Genomic DNA, 19,330 nt, shown 5'->3' with positions numbered 1-19,330 from the left:
CCAAGTTTGGTCCAGATCCATCATTGTTTGGGTTCATAGTGCGCTCTGGATGTAGGTGAACTACAACTCCCCCAAATCAAGGTGAATTTCCCCCAAAGACCTCCAGTATTTTTGGCTTTTTGTGGGAGCTCTGTGTGCCAAGTGTGGTCCATTTCCATCTTTGGTGGAGTTCACAGTGCCTATTGATGGTGGGTCACAATCACAACAGGATGCTCCTGACACGACAAAAAAAAAGTGGGTGAACTATAAATCCCAAGACCTACAACTCCAAAATGTCCAGGCCAATTCCCCGAAAAACCCACCAATATGCAAATTTGGGCCTATCGGGTATGCATGCCAAGTTTAGTCCAGATCCCTCAATGTTTGGGTTCATAGTGCGCTCTGGATGTAGGTGAACTACAACTCCAATAAATCTCTCCAGAAAGGATGGTCAGTTCCCCCTCCCAAACCCCTCCAGTAATCTAATTTCAGTGTATCAAATCTATGTGTTGAGTTTGGTCGAGATCCACCAGTGTTTGGGTTCACAGTGGTCTCTCAATATAGGTGAACTACAACTCCCCCAAATCAAGGTGAATTTTCCCCATTATTTTTGTTGGTCATGCGGGGTTTTGTGTACCAAGTCAGTTCCAGGTCTATAATTGGTGCTGTTCAGAGTACTCAATGATTGCAAGTGAACTATACATCCCAGTAGCTCTTGGGAGTGGTGAATGCCAATCGATGTGCTCGGCCTTGCTCTGCTCCTGCCTGGATCCATTGCTCCGCGCTCTGCTCGCCATGCCTTTCTGGGTTCCACGTGTCTGGGCGCCGCCATTGCACTAGAGGCAGCCATGGAAGTGGAGGCAGCCCAGAAGGAGAGGAAAGCGGGTGAGTGCGGCCAGGGATTGCAAAGCCCATCATCCGCACACACACACACACACCTTGTCCCCTTCCTCGTGGTGGTGGGGTGGATTCTCCCCCATCTATGGAGGCCTTGGACGGGCATCTTTGGGGAGGGCTTTAGCAGTGTATTTATGTGTGTCAGAATGGGGTTCAGGCTAGATGGCCTTTGGGGGTCCCTTTCCAATTGGTAGGGAATAAAAGGCACTCTGCACATGCCCAGGGTTATTCTTTAGAGGCCTTTAAACAGAGTTTGGGTGGGCATCTTTTGGGAGTGTTTATATTTCTATAATGCAGAATGAGGTTCAGACTAGATGGCCTTTGGGGTCCCCTTCCAAATCAGTGGCCTTCCTTTGAAAGTGGTAGGGAATAAAAGGCACCCTGCACACACTCAGGGGTATTATTTGGAGGCCTATAAACAGAGCTTGGGTGGGCATCTTTTGGGATTGTGTATATTTCTATAATGGCAGAAATATGGAGTTCAGACTAGATGGCCTTTGGGCTCCCCCTTCCAACTCTTAAGACTTTATGAATTTCCTCTGAAAGTGATGGACTTTCTCCCTTCCTTATTGATACTTAAACAGAAGTTAGATGTACTGTATATCTTTTGGGAGTGTGTGTATTTTATATGACAGAGTGGGGTTCAGACTAGATGACCTTTGGGGTTCCCCTTCCAACTCTAATGAATTGTAGCCTTTCTTTGAGAATGGTGTGTTTCCCTTCCTTGTTGATCCTTAAACAGAGGTTAGATGTCCATCTTTTGGAAAGGATTTAGTTGTGTGTTGCTATAAGGTGGAGTGGGGTTCAGACTAGATGACCTTTGGAGGTCCTCTTCCAAATCAATGGCCTTCCTTTGAAACTGGTAGGGGATGAAAGGTACTCTGCACATGCTCAGGGGTATTATTTGGAAGCCTATAAACAGAACTTGGGTGAGCATCTTTTGGAAGTGTGTGTCTATTTCTATATGCCAGAATGGGGTTCAGATTAGATGGCCTTTGGGGTTCCCTTTCTAACTATAATGTAGTGTGACCTTCCTTTGAACATGGTATGTTCCCCTTCCTTGTTGATACTTAATCGGAAGTTAGATGTCAATCTTTTTTGGGGTGGTGGTGGTGTCTATTTCTATATGTCAGAATGGGGTTCAGACTAGATGACCTTTGGGGTTCCCCTTCCAAATCTAATGAATGATGACCTTCCTTTCAAAATGATATATCCCCCTTCCTTGTTGATCCTTAAACAGAGATGGCCATCTTTTGGAAAGGATTTAGCTGTGTGTTGCTATAAGGCAGAATGGGGTTCAGACTAGATGAGCTTTGGGGTTCCCCTTCCAAATCAGTGGCCTTCCTTTGCAATTGGCAGGGAATAAAAGGCACTCTGCACATGCCCAGGGGTGTTATTTGGAGGCCTATAAACAGAGCTTGGGTGGGCATCTTTTGGGAGTGTTTATATTTCCATAATGCAGAATTGGGTTCAGACTAGGTGGCCTTTGGGGGTCCCCTTCCAACTCTAATGTAGTGTGGCCTTCCTTTGAAAATGCTGTGTTCCCCTTCCTTGTTGATCCTTAAACAGAAGTTAGATGTCAATCTTTTGGGGGGGGGGGTGTATTTCTATATGGCAGAAATATGGGGTTCAGACTAGATGACCTTTGGGGTCCCCCTTCCAACTCTAATTAATTATGAACTTCCTCTGAAAGTGGTGGGCTTTTCCTCTTCCTTGTTTATCCTTAAGCAGAAGCTAGATGTCCATCTTTCGGGAGGGATTTAGCTGTGTTGCTATAAGGCAGAATGGGGTTCAGACTAGATGACCTTCGGGGGTCCCTTTCCAAATCTAATGAATGGTGGCCTTCCTTTGAAAATGATTGATTCCCCTTCCTCGTTGATCCTTAAACAGAGGTTAGATGGCCATCTTTCGGGAGGGATTTAGCTGTGTGTTGCTATAAGGCAGAATGAGGTTCAGACTAGATGACCTTTGGGGTCCCTTTTTCCAACTCCCTTGGATTATGGCCTCCCGATGAAAATGGCAGTGCGTGACTCAACGCCTGCCTCTTCCCGGGGCGGTTTCCCTATTCATTCGAGGGACCCCTCAGAACGGGCTCCCACCCCAAATCTGTCGTCTTCGCCCTCTCCCTTTTCGACGCCTACAACGATACCCATCGTCCCCCGCTTGGGGCTGATTCACAAGGCGAGAGGAGTGTGAGCAACGCCATCTGTGTGCCATTGATGCAAAGGCCTCCTCCTCCTCCTCCTACAAAGCCCAACATCCACCGGGAGGTGATTTAATGCCTTCTGGATGGAACCCCTTGTTGGAGGCTGTGGATGATGGGCTTTGCAGTGCAAAACAGTTGTCATCGTCATCATCATCCATCTTTGTATTAAAACACATGGGCACAACAGTTCTGCGAGCCATTATTATTATTATTATTATTATTATTATTATTGGCATCTAAGTATATCTAGCAAGAGATTAGTCTAGATGACCTTTGGGGTCTCCTCCAACTTCTATGATAAGGAATGATAACACATTGAGGACTTCTGGCCTTGTGCAGAGTGCTTTTTCCTCCCTATTGGAGTCTCTTAGTTTAGGGGGATCAGTCTGGACCAGGCTGTTTGGAATTGTGGGAGTTGCAGTCCAAAACACTTGAAGGGCCGAAATTTGCCCATGCCTGGTCTAGATGCCCTTTGGGTTCCTTTCTAGCTCTGGGGGCCTATGGGGACTCTGTTAGAATCATAGAGTTGGAAGAGACCTCATGGACCATCCAGTCCAACCCTCTGCCAAGAAGCAGGAATATTGAATTCTTCTTTGGTGATTTCTCCCTTTTTCCACTTCTTGTGCATGTCTCTTTTGTGTCTTAGCATGGTTAGAAGTTCTTTGGACATTCATCCTGGCTTCTTTGCACTTGTCCTATTTCTTCTCTTTGTTGGCACTGTTTGCATTTGCGCCTTGAGTATTTCATTCTTGTTAGGCGAATAGTGATGATGATAACAAATTGGAGCCCCTTGAGCATGTGCAGAGTTATATGGTAACTAATGATAACACATTGAGGACTTCTGGCCATGTGCCTATTGGAGTCTCTTAGGTTATGTGGGCTCAGTCTGGGCCAGGCTGTTTGGAATTGTGGGAGTTGCAGTCCAAAACACTTGGAGGGCCGAAGTTTGCCCATGCCTGGTCTAGATGCCCTTTGGGTTCCTTTCTAGCTCTGGGGGCCTATGGAGACTCTGTTAGAATCATAGAGTTGGAAGAGACCTCACGGGCGATCCAGTCCAACCCCCTGCCAAGAAGCAGGAATATTGAATTCTTCTTTGGTGATTTCTCCCTTTTTCCACTTCTTGTGCATGTCTCTTTTGTGTCTTAGCACGGTTAGACGTTATTTGGACATCCAATCTCGCTTCTTGTCCTATTTTTTCTCTTTGTTGGCACTGTTTGCAATTGCTCCTTGAGTATTTCACTCTTGTTAGGTGAATAGTGAGATGGTGATAACAAATCGGAGCCTCTTCAGCATGTGCAGAGTGCCTTTTATTCCCTACTGGAGCCTAGGGGGTTAGTCTAGATGTCCTTGTGGGCTCCCTTCCAGCTCTATGGGGAATAATGGAGCCTAGGACAAAGTGGGGACCACTGAGCATGCACAGAGTGCCTTTCCCTTTGTTCGTAGCCCCCCTCCGCCGCCGACATGTTGCCCACCAGATCCCTGTGGAGATCCTTTCGGACCCGGACCTGCAAGCAGCCGTGGGGTCTCTGCCCCCCAACTACAACTTCGAGGTTCCCAAAACCGTCTGGCGCATCCGGCAGAGCAAAGCCAAGCGAGGTGAGTCCTCCTTTTTTCCCCTTTCGCACATGGTATATGTAGTTCTTGAACCCTGGGATATGTAGTCCCTGACCCTTTCGCCCCTTCTTGCAGTGGCCCTGCAGATGCCCGAAGGCCTCCTGATGTTCGCCTGCACTTTGGCCGACATCCTTGAGAGGTAAGGCACCCTTCAGTGGTCATCTAGACCAACCTCCTTCCATATAGAGGAACCCATCACTAAAGCATCCCAAGAAGCCGAGTGGTGTGGGTCTCTGAGGCCCTTCTCCATTAAGCCCCCCCCCAAAAACAACAATGCCCATTATAACATAACAATACCCAGGTCCGCCCCTCCTTCCTTCTTTCCTTTACTACCTTCTCTGATCCTTCCTTCCTTCCTTCCTTCCTTCCTTCCTTCCTTCCTTCCTTCCTTCTCCCCATCCTTCTTTCCTCCCTCCCCTCCCTTCTTCCTCCCTTCTCTCCTTCCTTCCTTCCTTCCTTCTTTCTTTCCTTCCCTCCTTCCTTTCTTCTCTACATCTTTCTTTCCTTCTTTTTTACTCCTTCCTTCCTTCCTTCCTTCCTTCCTTCCTTCCTTCTTTCCTTCCTTCCCTCCTGACTTATTTCCTTCTCTCTATCCTTCTTTCCTTCCCTCCTTCCTTTCTTTCTTCTTGTTTACATCTTTATTTCTGGCCTTCTTTTTTCTTCCTTCCTTCCTTCCTTCCTTCCTTCCTTCCTTTACTCCAAATTTATTTCCTTCTCTCTATTCTTCCTTCCTTCCTTCCTTCTTTCCTTCCTTCTTTCCTTCCCTCCTTCTTTCCTTTATTCCTTCCTTCCTTTGTTCCTTCTTTCCTGCCTTTCTTCTTTCCTTTACTCCTTCCTTCCTTCCTTCCCTCCTTCCTTCCTTCCTTCCTTCTTTCCTTCCCTCCTTCCTTTCTTCTTTTCTATATCTTTCTTTCCTTCTTTTTTCCTTCTTTCCTTCCTTCCTTCCTTCCTTCCTTCTCTCCTTCCTTCCTTCCTTCCTTCCTTCCTTCCTTTATTCCTTCCTTCTTTCCTTTCCTCCTTCCTTTCTTCTTTTCTACATCATTCTTTCTTTCCTTCTTTTTTCCTTCCTTCCTTCCTTCCTTCCTTCCTTCCTTCCTTCCTTCCTTCCTTCCTTCCCTCCCTCCTGACTTATTTCCTTCTCTCTATCCTTCTTTCCTTCCTTCCTGCTTTCTTGCCTTCCTTTCTTATTTCCTTCTTTCCTTCCTTCTTTCTTTCCCTCCTTCCTTCCCTTACTCCTTCCTTCCTTCCTTCCTTCCTTTTCTTCCCTTCCTTTCTCCAGATCCATCCAATGAGTCCCCTCCGGGAGATAGGGCAGGAAATAAACAAATCAAGTGTTCTTATTTATTTATTCAAGGGGACGATGGGAGTTGTAGTCCAAAGCCTTCCTGGTGAGAGCGAGAGATGGAAAGCAAGGGATTAGGTGACACATCCATCCGAATCGTTCCCGATTTTGGCCATTCCCTTGCAGGTTGATGGGAGTTGTAGTCCAACCAGCGAAGGGAGGGAGATGGAGAAAGAGAAGGGGAATAAGAGGGTCCCTCCGTTGACGATCCCCCCCCCAAATAGCGCAGGCAGACTTTTCCGGGAGGAGAGGAGACCCCCCCCCCCGCCCCTTCCTCCCCTCCTCTTCTTCTCAGCGAGGGGCTCCCTTTCATCTCTGCGACTTCAAAGGCGGCTGATTAGGGCCATCCTTTTATCTGAATGGAACCTGAAGCGTGACTTCCCTCCTTCTCCTCCTCCTCCTCTCCTTCCTTCCTTCCCTCCTTCTTCTTCTCTGAAGGGGAGGGGGGTTCCTCCCTCCTCCCCTCCCTCCCTGTTGCCACGGAGACAAGAGGAAGGAGAAGGGCTAGACCAAGGATGATGGGAGTCCCGATCCTCTCTCCTGGAGGACTTCAAGATCCCCCTCTTCCTTTATTTTCTCTTTCTTTCCTTCCTTCTACCCCCTCTATCTATCTCATTGTTTCTTTTACTTTCTCTCTTTTTTCTTCCTTTCCCTTCTTCTTTTCTATCACATCTTTTCTTTTCTTTCTCCTTCTTTTTCTTTCTTCCTTCCATCTTCCTTCGTTCCCCACCCTCCATTTTTGATGAAGAATGCAACTCCCATCATCCCCTGCATCCAGACATGATGGGGAAAGTAGTCCAAAAGTATCTCCCTTGTTATTTTGACAGATCTTTCCTTCCTTCCTTCCTTCCTTCCTTCCTTCCTTCCTTCCTTCCTTCCTGCTTGCTTGCTTGCCTTCCCTTTTTCTTTCCTTCCTTCTTCCCTCCCTTCCCTCCTTCTTTCCTTTCTTTTTTTCCTTCCTTCCTTCCCTTCCCTCTTCCCTCCCCTCTTCCTTCCCTTCCCTCCTTCTTTCCTTCCTTTCTTTTTCCCCTTCCTTCCTTCCTTCCTTCCTTTTTCCTTCCTTTTTCCCTTCCTTCCTTCCTTTTTCCCTTCCTTCCTTCCTTCCTTCCTTCTTCCCTCCCTCCCTTCCCTCTTCTTTTCTTTCTTTTTTCCTTCCTTCTTTCCTTCCTTCATTTTTCCTCTCTTCCCTCCCTTCCCTCCTTCTTTCTTTTCTTTCTTTTTTCCTTACTTCTTTCTTTCCTTCCTTCCTTCCTTCCTTCCTTTCTTCCTTCCTTTTTCCTCCCTTCCCTTCCCTCACCCCTCCCTTCCCTCCATCTTTCCTTCTTTTCTTTTTCCCCTTCCTTCCTTCCTTCCTTCCTTCCTTCCTTCCTTCCTTCCTTCCCTCCATCTTCCTCCCTTTCTCTTTCCTTTTTCCTTCCTTTTCTTTTCTTTCTTTCTTTCCTTTCTCCAAATCTATCCAATGCCAACTTGCCCTTTCTTTTCCTTTCCCTCTTCTTTCTTTCCTTCTTTCCTTCTCCCTCCCTTTCTCTCCTTCTTTCCTTTCTCTTTCCCTCTTTCTTCCTTCCTTTCTCCAAATCTATCCAATATCGACTTTCCCTTTCCTTCAAATCTATCCAATATCGACTTTCCCTTTCCTTCAAATGCCTCCTTCCTTCCTTCCTTCCTTCCTTCCTTCCTTCCTTCCTTCCTTCCTTCCTTCCTTCCTCTATTCCTTGCTTTCTTTCCTCCATCTTCCTTCCTTTCTTCTCCCTTCCTTCTTTTTCTTTCCTTCCTTTCTCCAGATCAGTCCAATGCCGACTTGCCCTTTCCTTCCTAAGGCCTCTTTCTTTCTTTCTTTCTTTCTTTCTTTCTTTCTTTCTTTCTGCGAAACCAGGTCAGGAGGGGAGGGGCTTCTTCTTTCCTTGGCAGACCCCCCCTCCCAAAAGAAATGGGGTCAAGCTGTCTATGGATTGCAGCTTTCTCTCCAGTGTCGTGTCCTTGGCACAGATAGGGAAGGGGAGCCCCCCCCCCCCCCCCCCGGAAGAGGATTCCCACCTAAGACCCCCCCCCCCGCCCCCATTACCCCCCCTCCGCCCCCGTTTTGTGCCTCTTTCCTCCGCACAGGAGCCTGTTCTGCCCCGAGGCCCTTTCCAATCAGAGTTAATGATCTGTTTATCGGGTGACATTTGGCAAAGGAGCCACCAGCAGAAGAAGAAGAAGAAGAAGCGCAAAGGGATCCTTATTTAGGGAGGCGGGCTTTGGCATCTCCTTTAAGCCCCCTTTTTACCTCTTTAGGGTTTCCAAATGCCCCCTTTTGCCCCCTTTCTACCTTTGGGGTCAGCTTTTGCCCCTTTAGGGTTTTGTTTGCCACTTTTTGCCCCTTTGAGGTCTTCGTTTGCCCCTTCTCTCCGTTTTGGGCTCTACTTTTGCCCCTTTTGGGCTCCCTTTTAGCCACCTTTTGCCCCTTTAGTGTTTTGTTTGCCCCTTTGAGGTCTTAATTTGCCTCTTCTTTCCCTTTTGGGATCTACTTTTGCCCTTTTTGGGGTCCCTTTTAGTCATCTTTTGCCCCTTTAGCGTTTCCATTTGCCACTTTGAGGTTTTAATTTGCCTCTTCTCTCCCTTTTGGGGTCTCCTTTTGCCCCTTTTGGGTCTCTTTTAGCTACCTTTTGCCCCTTTATGGTTTTGTTTGCCACTTTGAGGTCTTAATTTGCCCCTTCTCTCCCTTTTGGGATCTACTTTTGCCCCCTTTAGGGTCCCTTTTAGCCACCTTTTGCCCCTTTAGGGTTTTGTTTGCCCCTTTGAGGTCTTAATTTGCCTCTTCTTTCCCTTTTGGGCTCTACTTTTGCCCTTTTTGGGGTCCCTTTTAGTCATCTTTTGCCCCTTTAGCGTTTCCATTTGCCACTTTGAGGTTTTAATTTGCCTCTTCTCTCCCTTTTGGGGTCTCCTTTTGCCCCTTTTGGGTCCCTTTTAGCCACCTTTTGCCCCTTTATGGTTTTGTTTGCCACTTTGAGGTCTTAATTTGCCCCTTCTCTCCCTTTTGGGATCTACTTTTGCCCCTTTTGGGGTCCCTTTTAGCCACCTTTTGCCCCTTTAGGGTTTCAATTTGCCACTTTGAGGTTTTAATTTGCCTCTTCTCTCCCTTTTAGACACCTTTAGCCCCTTTAGGGTTTCCGTTTGCCACTTTGAGGTTTTAATTTGCCCCTTCTCTCCCTTTTGGGGTCTCTTTTAGCCACCTTTTGCCCCTTTAGGGTTTGGTTTGCTTCTTTGAGGCCTTAATATGCCCCTTCTCTCCCTTTTGGCATCTACTTTTGCCCCTTTTGGGGTCCCTTTTAGCCACCTTTTGCCCCTTTTGAGTGTTGTTTGCTCCTTTGAAGTCTTAATTTACCCCTTCCCTCCCTTTTGGGGTCTCCTTTTTCCCCCTTTGGAGTCTCTTTTAGCCATTTTTTGTCCCTTTAGGGTTTCCATTTGCCACTTTGAGGTCTTAATTTGCCCCTTCTCTCTGTTTTGGGCTCTACTTTTGCCTCCTTTGGGGTCTCTTTTAGCCACCTTTTATCCCTTTAGGGTTTTGTTTGACTCTTTGAGGTCTTAATTTGCCCCTTCTCTTCCTTTTGGGGTCTCCTTCTGCCCATTTAGGGGTCTCTTTTAGCCAAGTTTTGCCCCTTTCAGGTTTTGTTTGCCCTTTTTAGCCCCTTTGAGGTCTTTATTTCTCCCTTCTGGGGTCTACTTTTGCCCCTTTAGGGTTTCCATTTGCCACTTTGAGGTCTTAATTTGCCCGTCCTCTCCCTTTTGGGGTCTCCTTTTGCCCCTTTCAGGGTCTCTTTTAGCCAACTTTTGCCCCTTTTAGGTTTTGTTTGCTCTTTTTTGCCTTCTGGGGTCTACTTTGCCCCTTTTAGCCTCCTTTTGCCCCTTTCGGATTTTGTTTGCTCTTTCTCTCCCTTTTGGAATTTCCTTTTTCCCCTTTTGGGGTCTCTTTTAGCCATTTTTTGCCCATTTAGGGTTTTGTTTGCCTCTTTGAGGTCTTAATTTGCCTCTTCTCTCCCTTTTGGGGTCTACTTTTGCCTCCTTTGGGGTCTCTTTTAGCCAACTTTTGCCCCTTTCGGATTTTGTTTGCCCCTTTTTGCCCCTTTTTGGTCTTAATTTGCCCCTTTCCCACCTTTTCGGGTCCCCCTTTGCCCCACTTTGGCCTTTCCCCTGCCTTTTCCCTGCCGTTCGGGATCCGCTTTGATGAGCGGGTGCCTAATCCCTCCGAATTGCAAACAGCTTTCTCCAATTGAAGAGGCGGATTAGCACACTCCAGTTGAATCAGGATGGCATCGCTTCACCCCGGTTGCTCTCCTTGCTTTCTCCTTTTGCAGCCATTTTTTGCCAGAGGAGGGAGGAATGGGATTTTACCCTTCATTTCCCCTTCGTTTTTATGGCTTTGCGACTCCTCAGGTCCCTTGGAAGCAATATTATTCCCATTCTGCAGATGGGGAAACTGAGGCTGAAAGCAGTCCTTTGCCATTGAGACCATTATACTTGGATATAATAATATTCCCATTCTGCAGATGGGGAAACTGAGGCCGAATGGGTACTTTGCCATTGAGATCATTATACTTGGATGTAATATTATTCCCATTTTACAGATGGGGAAACTGAGGCCCAAAACAGCCCTTTGCCATTAAGATCATGATAATTGGTTGTAATATTTTTTCTCATTTTACAGATGGGGAAACTGAGGCCGAAAGCAGTCTGTTGCCATTAAAATCATTATAATTGGATGTAATATTTTTCCCATTTTACAGATGGGGAAACTGAGGCGCAAAGCAGTCAGTTGCCATTAAAATCATTATAATTGGATGTAATATTTTTCCCATTTTACGGATGGGGAAACTGAGGCCCAAAACAGCCCTTTGACATTAAGATAATTATAACTGGATGTAATATTATTTCCATTTTACAGATGGGGAAACTGAGGCAGAATTAGTCCTTTGCATTGAGACCATTATACTTGGATATAATATTATTCCCATTTTACAGATGGGGAAACTGAGGCTCAAAGCAGCCCTTTGCCATTAAGCTCATTATACTTGGATATAATATTATTCCCATTTTACAGATGGGGAAACTGAGGCCCAAAACAGCCCTTTGCCATTAAGGTCATTATAATTGGATGTAATATTTTTCCCATTTTACAGATGGGGAAATTGAGGCCCAAAGCAGCCCTTTGCCATTAAGGTCACTATAATTGGATGTAACATTTTTCCCATTCTGCGGATGGGGAAACTGAGGCCGAAAGAGATCCCTATAGCTGGATATAATATTATTCCCATTCCTCAGATGGGGAAACTGAGGCCAAAAGCAGTCCTTCGCCATTAAGATCATTATAATTAATTGTAATATTTTTCCCACTTTACAGATGGGAAACTGAGGCTCAAAGCAGTCCGTTGCCATTAAGCTCATTATAATTGGATGTAATATTATTCCCATTTTACAGATGGGGAAACTGAGGCCCAAAGTAGTCCTTTGCATTGAGATAATTATAATTGGATATAATATTTTTTCTCATTTTACAGATGGGGAAACTGAGGCCAAAAGAGATCCCTATAGTTGGATATAATATTATTCCAATTCCTCGGATGGGGAAACTGAGGCCCAAAACAGCCCTTTACCATTGAGTTCATTATAATTGGATATAATATTATTTCTATTCTGCAGATGGGGAAACTGAGGCCAAAAGTGATCCCTATAGTTAGATATAATATTATTCCCATTCCTTGGATGGGGAAACTGAGGCCGAAAGCAGTCTGTTGCCATTAAGGTCTTGGATATAATATTATTTCCATTCTACAGAGGCCGAAAGATATCCCTATAGTTGGATTTAATGTTATTCCCATTCTGCAGAGGGGAAACTGAGGCTGGAAGCCTATTCCTCCCATGTGGTGCCCTCTGCACATGCTCTTGTCTCCTTTTTTTCCAGATTCACGGGCGCCGAGGCCATCATCATGGGGGACGTCACTTACGGGGCTTGTTGCGTGGACGACTTCACCGCCAAGGCCTTGGGGGCCGACTTCTTGGTCCATTACGGACACAGCTGCCTCGGTCAGTGAGCCAGCGGTCAGTTCCAACAGACCTTATCCCCATAGGATTGCAAGTCCCATCATCCCCAGTGCATACCGGGAATGAATACGAGGAATACGAAAAAAATTGGGTGGGGGGGGATTAAAGTGAGTGTGAGAGAGAGAGAGCATCCTTCCCTGCATCCCTCCCTTTGGTACCCAGGATCCCGTTGCCATGGAAACAGCGAGGATGTCCCAAATGCTGCTGCTGCTGCCGCTTCTGCATCCCTTTGAAGTCCAACCAGGATGGAATCTGGCTCAAAATAACATTGGAAAAGAATGGGCTTTTTTTTTTTTAATTTTAAGGTGGATCCAGAATTTATTACTAGGAAGATGGGGGTATTTTTTGTAAAACCCCCCTCCCCCAAAAAAGTATTTGGATTATATCCCCCATCATCCCCATCTCGTTGCTTATGGAGGGAGATGGTGCAAAGGAGTTTTGATGCATTGTTTTGAGAGAAAGGAGAAGAGGGAGGGAGGGAAAATATTATATTATTTTTATTATATTATTTAGGGTTTTTTTATATAAAAAAGAGGGGGAAGTTTTGGAGTGAAAAGGGAGAGGAATCCAAGGAGGAGCCCTTGACCCACTTTCCGTGCAGGTGGCGGAGAGAAAAGAGGGAGCGAGGAAGAGAGAGAAAAAGAGGGAGGGAGGGAAAGAGATATAGGAACAGAGGGAGGGAGGGAAAAGTGGAAGGAATAGGGAGGGAAAGAAGGGAGGGAAGAGAGAATGAGAGAGATGGGAGGAGTGGAGGAAAGAAAGCAAGAGAAGGAAAAATAAGAGGGAGGGAAGGAAGGAGAGGAGGGAAGGGAGAGAAGGAAAGAAAGAGAAGGAAAAATAAGAGGGAGGGAAGGAAAGGAGGAAGGAGTGAAAAGGGAAGGAAAGAAAGAAGGAGAGGAGGAAGGAATGAAAAGGGAAGGACAGAAAGAGAGAAGGAAAAATAAGAGGGAAGGAAGGAGGAAGGCATGAGAAGGGAAGGAAAGAAGGAAAAATAAGAGGGAAGGAAGGAGAAGGGAAGGAAGAAAGAAAGAAAGAGAAGGAAAAATAAGTGGGAAGGAAAGGAGGAGAGGAGGAAGGAATGAAAAGGGAAGGAAAGAGAAGGAAAAATAAGGGGAGGAGAAGGGAAGGAAGGAAGAAAGAGAAGGGAAAATAAGTAGGAAGGAAAGAAGAGGAGGAAGGAATGAAAAGGGAAGGAGAGAAGGAAAAATAAGGGAAGGGAGGAAGGAGAGGAGAAAGGAATGAAAAGGGAAGGAAAAATAAGGGGAGGAAGGAGAGGAAGAAAGCATGAGTACGGAAGGAAAGAAAGAAAGAAGGAAAAATAAGGGAGTGAAGGAAGGGATGAGAGGAGGAAGGGATGAGTACGGAAGGAAAGAAAGAGAAGGAAAAATCAGAAGGAAGGAAGAAGAGGAAGGGATGAGAAGGGAAAGAAAGAAGGAAGGAAGGAAAAACAAGAGGAAGGAGAGGAGGAATGAATACAGAAGGGAAGAAAGAGAAGAAAAAATAAGGGGGAGGGAAGGAGAGGAGGAAGGAATTAGAAGGGAAGGAAACAGAAAAATAAGAGGGAAGGAAGGAGGGGAGAGGAGGGAGGAAGGAGAAGGGAGGAAAGAAAGAAGGAAAAATAAAAGGGAATGAAGGAAGAAGAGGAAGGAAGGAGAAGGGAAGAAAAAGGGAAGGAAAAATATGAAGGAAAAAAGGAGAGGAGGAAGGAAGGAGAAGGGAAAGAAAGAAAGTTATGAAGGGAGGAAGAAAGAGAGGGAAAGAGAGCAGGTAAGATGGAAGGAAGAGATACAGGAAGGGAGGGAAAGAAAAAGGGAAGAGAAAGACCGGAAGAGAATCAAAGGTATGGAAAGAAAGGAGGAAGAGAGAGGAATGAAAAGGGAAGGAAGGAAAGAAAGTTATAAAGGGAGGAAGAAAGAAAGAGAAGAAAAAAGATGGAAGAGACACAGGAAAGGAAGAAAGGAGTGAGGGAAAGAGGGAAGAGAAAGACGGGAAGAGGATTAAAGGTATGGAAAGAAAGGAAGAGTGCAAAGAATGGGAAGGGAAGGAAAGAAAGAAGGAGAGGAGGAAAGATGGAAGAGATACAGAAAGAAAGGAGTGAGGGAAGGAGGGAAGAGAAAGGAAGAGAGATAAAGGAACTCAGGGAGGGAAAGAGGGAGGGAAAGAGGAATGGGAGCAAAGTATAAAGGAGCAGAAGAGAGGAAAAAGAAAGAAGGAAAAAGGAGAGAAAAGAGGAAGGAAGGAAGGAGGGAACGGGAGGGAAGAGAGAGAAGGAACAGAAGGAGGGAGGGAAGGAATAGAAAAGAAAGAGCGAAAGGATGGAGGGAAGAGAAAGCTGTAGGTAGAGAAGGAGGAAGAGAGGGAAGGGAGGAATGGAAGAAGGGAGAGATGGAGGGAAGGGAGGAAAGAAAGGATGAAGAAGGAAAGGAAGAACGATACAAACAAAACCATCCCAAGGAAGGAACCATTTAGTGGTATCAAAACAGTACAAAAATATCCCCAAGAGCCCCCCCCCCCCATCCAGCCTTGATTATAACAGGCCAAAACGTACTCCATGTGGACTAGAAACCTGGATGGAAACAGTCATTTTCTCCTATTTCCATCCCAAAAAACCAGTCCCGATCGATGCCACGCGAGGCCTGCAGATGCTATACGTCTTTGTGGACATCCAGGTGGACGCGGGCCATTTCGTGGACTCCATCCGCTTCAACTTTGACCCCGGCTCCAAGCTGGCCCTGGTCAGCACCGTCCAGTTCCTCTCCGCCCTCCAGGTAAAGGCTTCCGACGGGCCTCGTTACGAATATGCAAATACCCTCAGATTCAGAAGGTCTCAGAGAACCTAATGTAATGTAATACAATATTTTATTATTATAATATAATATTAATATAAAAAATTATATTATATAATATAATATAATATAATATATCCCCGGATTCAGAAGACCTCATAGACCCTAATGTAATATAATATAATATTTTATTATTATAATATTATATTAATATAAAAATATGTATTATATTATATGTCCCTGGATTCAGAAGACCTCATAGATCCTAATATAATATAATATAATTATAATATAATATTTATTATAATATTATAATAATATAATAATACATTATTATTATATTAATGTAATGTCCCCAGATTCAGAGGACCTCATAGATTCTAATATAATGTAGTACAATATAATTCGAGTATTTTATAATAATAATAATAATATATTCTATTAATACAATGTCCCTGGATTCAAAAGACCTCATAGACCCCAATATAATGTAGTATAATATTGTATTATAATAATATTGTATTATAATAATATATTATTATAATAAATATATATTATGTCCCCAGGTTCAGAAGACATCAGAGACCCTAATGTAATACACTGTAATATTTTATTATTATAATACAATACCATATTATTATTATATTAATATAATGTCCCCAGATTCAGAAGACCTCAGACCCTAATATAATATAATGCAATACAATATAATATTTTATTATTATAATACAATTCTATATTATTTATATTATATTAATATAATGTCCCCAGATTCAGAAGACCTCATGGATTCTAATTGAATGTAGTATAATATATTTATAATAGAATATTTTATTATAATAATATTATATTTTATTGTATTGTCGAAGGCTTTCATGGCCGGAATCACTCAGTTCTTGTGGGTTTTTTCGGGCTATATGGCCATGTTCTAGAGGCATTTCTCCTGACGTTTCGCCTGCATCTATGGCAGGCATCCTCAGAGGTCTGCTGGAGCTGGGAAAAAAGGGGTTTATATATCTGTGGAATGACCAGGGTGAGACAAAAGGCTTTTGTAAGTTGGGTTAGGTGTGAATCTTTTCAACTGACCACCTGATTAGCATACAATGGGCTGACAGTGCCTGGAGCAAACTCTTCTTGAAAGGTGATTAGATGTCCCTGCCTGTTTTTCTCTCTGCTGTTTTAATTTTAGAATTTTTTAATACTGGTAGCCAGATTTTGTTCATTTTCATGGTTTCTTCCTTTCTGTTGAAATTGTCCACATGTTTGTGGATTTCAATGGCTTCTCTGTGTAGTCTGACATGGTGGTTGTGAGAGTGGTCCAGCATTTTTGTGTTCTCAAATAAAATGCTGTGTCCAGGTTGGTTCATCAGGTGCTCTGCTATGGCTGACTTCTCTGGTTGAAGTAGTCTGCAGTGCCTTTCATGTTCCTGGATTCTTGTTTGGGCAATGCTGCGTTTGGTGGTCCCTATGTAGACTTGTCCACAGCTGCATGGTATACGGTAGACTCCTGCAGAGGCGAGAGGATCCCTCTTGTCCTTTGCTGAACGTAGCATTTGTTGGATTTTCCTGGTGGGTTTGTAGATTGTTTGTATGTTGTGTTTCCTCATCAGCTTCCCTATGCGATCAGTGGTTCCCTTGATGTCTGGCAGGAACACTTTTCCTCTGGGTGGATCTTCATCTTTACTCTCGTGGCTTGTTCTTGGTCTTGCAGCTCTTCTGATGTCTGAGGTGGAGTATCCATTGGCCTGTAGAGCCCAGTTGAGGTGGTTCAGTTCATCTTGGAGGAGGTGGGGTTCACAGATTCTTTTTGCACGGTCTGCCAAGGCTTTAATGGTGCTTCTTTTTTGACTTGGGTGATGGTTGGAGTTTTGATGTAGATATCTATCTGTGTCTGTGGGTTTTCTATAAACGGTGTGACCCAATTGTTGATCTGGTTTACGGATGACTAGGACATCTAGAAAAGGCAGTCTTCCTTCATTTTCTTTTTCCATAGTGAACTGGATGTTTGGGTGAATGCTGTTAAGATGTTCCAGGAACCTGTTGAGTTCTTCATCTCCATGGCTCCAAATGGTGAAAGTGTCATCCACATATCTGAACCATATAGTGGGCTTTTTGGTTGCTGTTTCAAGAGCTTGTTTTTCAAATTGTTCCATGTAGAAGTTAGCTATGACTGGGCTGAGAGGGCTCCCCATAGCTACTCCATCTTTCTGTTCGTAGAATTCATTGTCCCACTGAAAATAGCTGGTGGTGAGGCAATGGTGAAACAGCGCCGTGATGTCTTCTGGGAACCTCTGGTTGATGAGTGCCATGGTGTCTGCAACTGGGACCATGGTAAATAGAGACACCACATCGAAGCTGATCAGTATGTCATTTGTATTTAGCTGGAGATTGCTGATTTTTTCAATGAAGTGGGCTGAGTCCTTGATGTAGTGTGTTGTGAGCCCAATGTGGCTTTGTAACTGTGCAGCAAGAAATTTGGCTAAGTCATATGTGGGGGACCCAATGGCACTCACGATTGGTCTGAGTGGGGTGGAGTCCTTATGGATTTTGGGGAGTCCATAAAGCCTGGGTGGAAGGGCTTCCGATTTACATAGCTGCTGTCGTATGTCGAAGTTGATTGAGGAGTTTTTAATTAGAGTGTTGGAAATTGGAGAAACTAAGGACCAGGAAAGCACATCTACTGTGCTCCCTGACTTTCCTTTTATGCTGCAGAGACACAGATACCATCCCACAATTCCTTGCAGCCAAAAGGACTTTCAAAACACCACAGGCTCACCGGATCTATGACCGCCTGGAACACAACCTCTTAAGAGAGAGAATCCACACCATCCGCAAAGAACTCGCAAACACAGACAAGGAACCATGAAAATGAACAAAATCTGGCTACCAGTATTAAAAAATTCTAAAATTAAAACAGCAGAGAGAAAAACAGGCAGGGACATCTAATCACCTTTCAAGAAGAGTTTGCTCCAGGCACTGTCAGCCCATTGTATGCTAATCAGGTGGTCAGTTGAAAAGATTCACACCTAACCCAACTTACAAAAGCCTTTTGTCTCACCCTGGTCATTCCACAGATATATAAACCCCTTTTTTCCCAGCTCCAGCAGACCTCTGAGGATGCCTGCCATAGATGCAGGCGAAACGTCAGGAGAAATGCCTCTAGAACATGGCCATATAGCCCGAAAAAACCCACAAGAACTTATATTTTATTATTATAATACAATTCATTATTATTATTATTATTATTATTATTATTATTATATAATATATAATAATAGTATATATATATATATATAATTATATTATTTCCTGGATCCAGAAAACCTCAGAGACTCTAACATAATGTAATGTAATATAATATGTTGTTATAATAATATTATTATATAATATATAATAATAGTAATTATATATATATATAATATATTTATTTATTCCTGGATCCAGATGACCTCAGAGACTCTAACATAATGTAACGTAATATAGTATGTTGTTATAATAACATAATGTAATAATATATATTATATTAAAATTATGTCCCCGGATCCAGAAGACCTCATAGACCCTAGGAAGGGTGCACCCGAATTTCCGCCATAAATTGAGGACACAATCTAATCCCTCCCGACAGATGGCCATCTGTCCTCAGCTTGAAAACCTCCAGAGATTGCAGAAATGCAACGCATAGATATATATGCATGTGTGTATTATTCTGCAGGCGGCCGCTCGGGACCTGGCTCCGGAATACGGCGTCCAAATCCCGCAATGCAAACCTCTGTCACCGGGGGAGATCCTGGGATGCACCGCCCCCCGGTTGCCTAGCAACACCGACGCCATTGTGTGAGTGACAGGTCCCTGTCCCGGGGGTTCCTTGGGATCTGAGCCAAGGGCAAAGCACTCTCAATCCCATCATTCATCTCAAGGGAGGGAGACTTGCATTTATTTTATTGTGTTTTATTGTGTTTTATTTCCCATTTGGGGAAGACGGATGGAGGCTGCGACGTACGAGACACCTAATTATTGCCGATAATGGGGATGCTTAATGTGCTGTGGAAGGGGCAAATGGGGAGGAATAAATAATACAAGTTTCTTTTCTTTTTTTAAATGTAATTGCAACTCCCATCATCCCCTCTCATTGATTTTCCAATGGCAGGTATTTGGGAGATGGCCGTTTCCACTTGGAGTCCATCATGATTGCAAACCCCAGCATCCCCGCTTACAGGTATTTGCGGTTTTTCTTTCTCATGTTTGTGTATATATATGTTTTATTGTTAGCTGCTCTGTGGGATAGCAATAACAACAACAACAATAATAATATGTAATGGTGATAATAATATTTTTATTATAATACATAATAATAATAATAAACATTACAATGGTAATATTATATTATTATAATAAATTATTAATAATACATATAACAGTTATAATATT

At 44.1% G+C, this 19,330-nt stretch overlaps 1 protein-coding gene across 1 annotated transcript in view; it reads left to right on the top strand.

Moving 5' to 3' along the window:
* Positions 1-776: 776 nt before the first annotated feature.
* Positions 777-19,330, top strand: part of DPH1 (diphthamide biosynthesis 1) — a 29,551-nt gene continuing 10,997 nt past the window's right edge. Inside the window, exons 1-7 of the mRNA XM_067472154.1 lie at positions 777-864; positions 4,526-4,678; positions 4,772-4,835; positions 11,977-12,098; positions 14,730-14,884; positions 18,615-18,736; positions 19,050-19,118. Of these exons, the coding sequence (XP_067328255.1) occupies positions 828-864; positions 4,526-4,678; positions 4,772-4,835; positions 11,977-12,098; positions 14,730-14,884; positions 18,615-18,736; positions 19,050-19,118 (722 nt within the window). The 5' untranslated portion in view covers positions 777-827. The remainder of the gene's footprint in view (positions 865-4,525; positions 4,679-4,771; positions 4,836-11,976; positions 12,099-14,729; positions 14,885-18,614; positions 18,737-19,049; positions 19,119-19,330) is intronic.

This window comes from Anolis sagrei, chromosome 11, assembly GCF_037176765.1.
Source record: "Anolis sagrei isolate rAnoSag1 chromosome 11, rAnoSag1.mat, whole genome shotgun sequence".
In the NCBI taxonomy this organism is placed as follows: domain Eukaryota; kingdom Metazoa; phylum Chordata; class Lepidosauria; order Squamata; family Dactyloidae; genus Anolis; species Anolis sagrei.
Note: the sequence above shows the minus strand (reverse complement) of the source record. Positions and strands in the feature narration are given on the sequence as shown.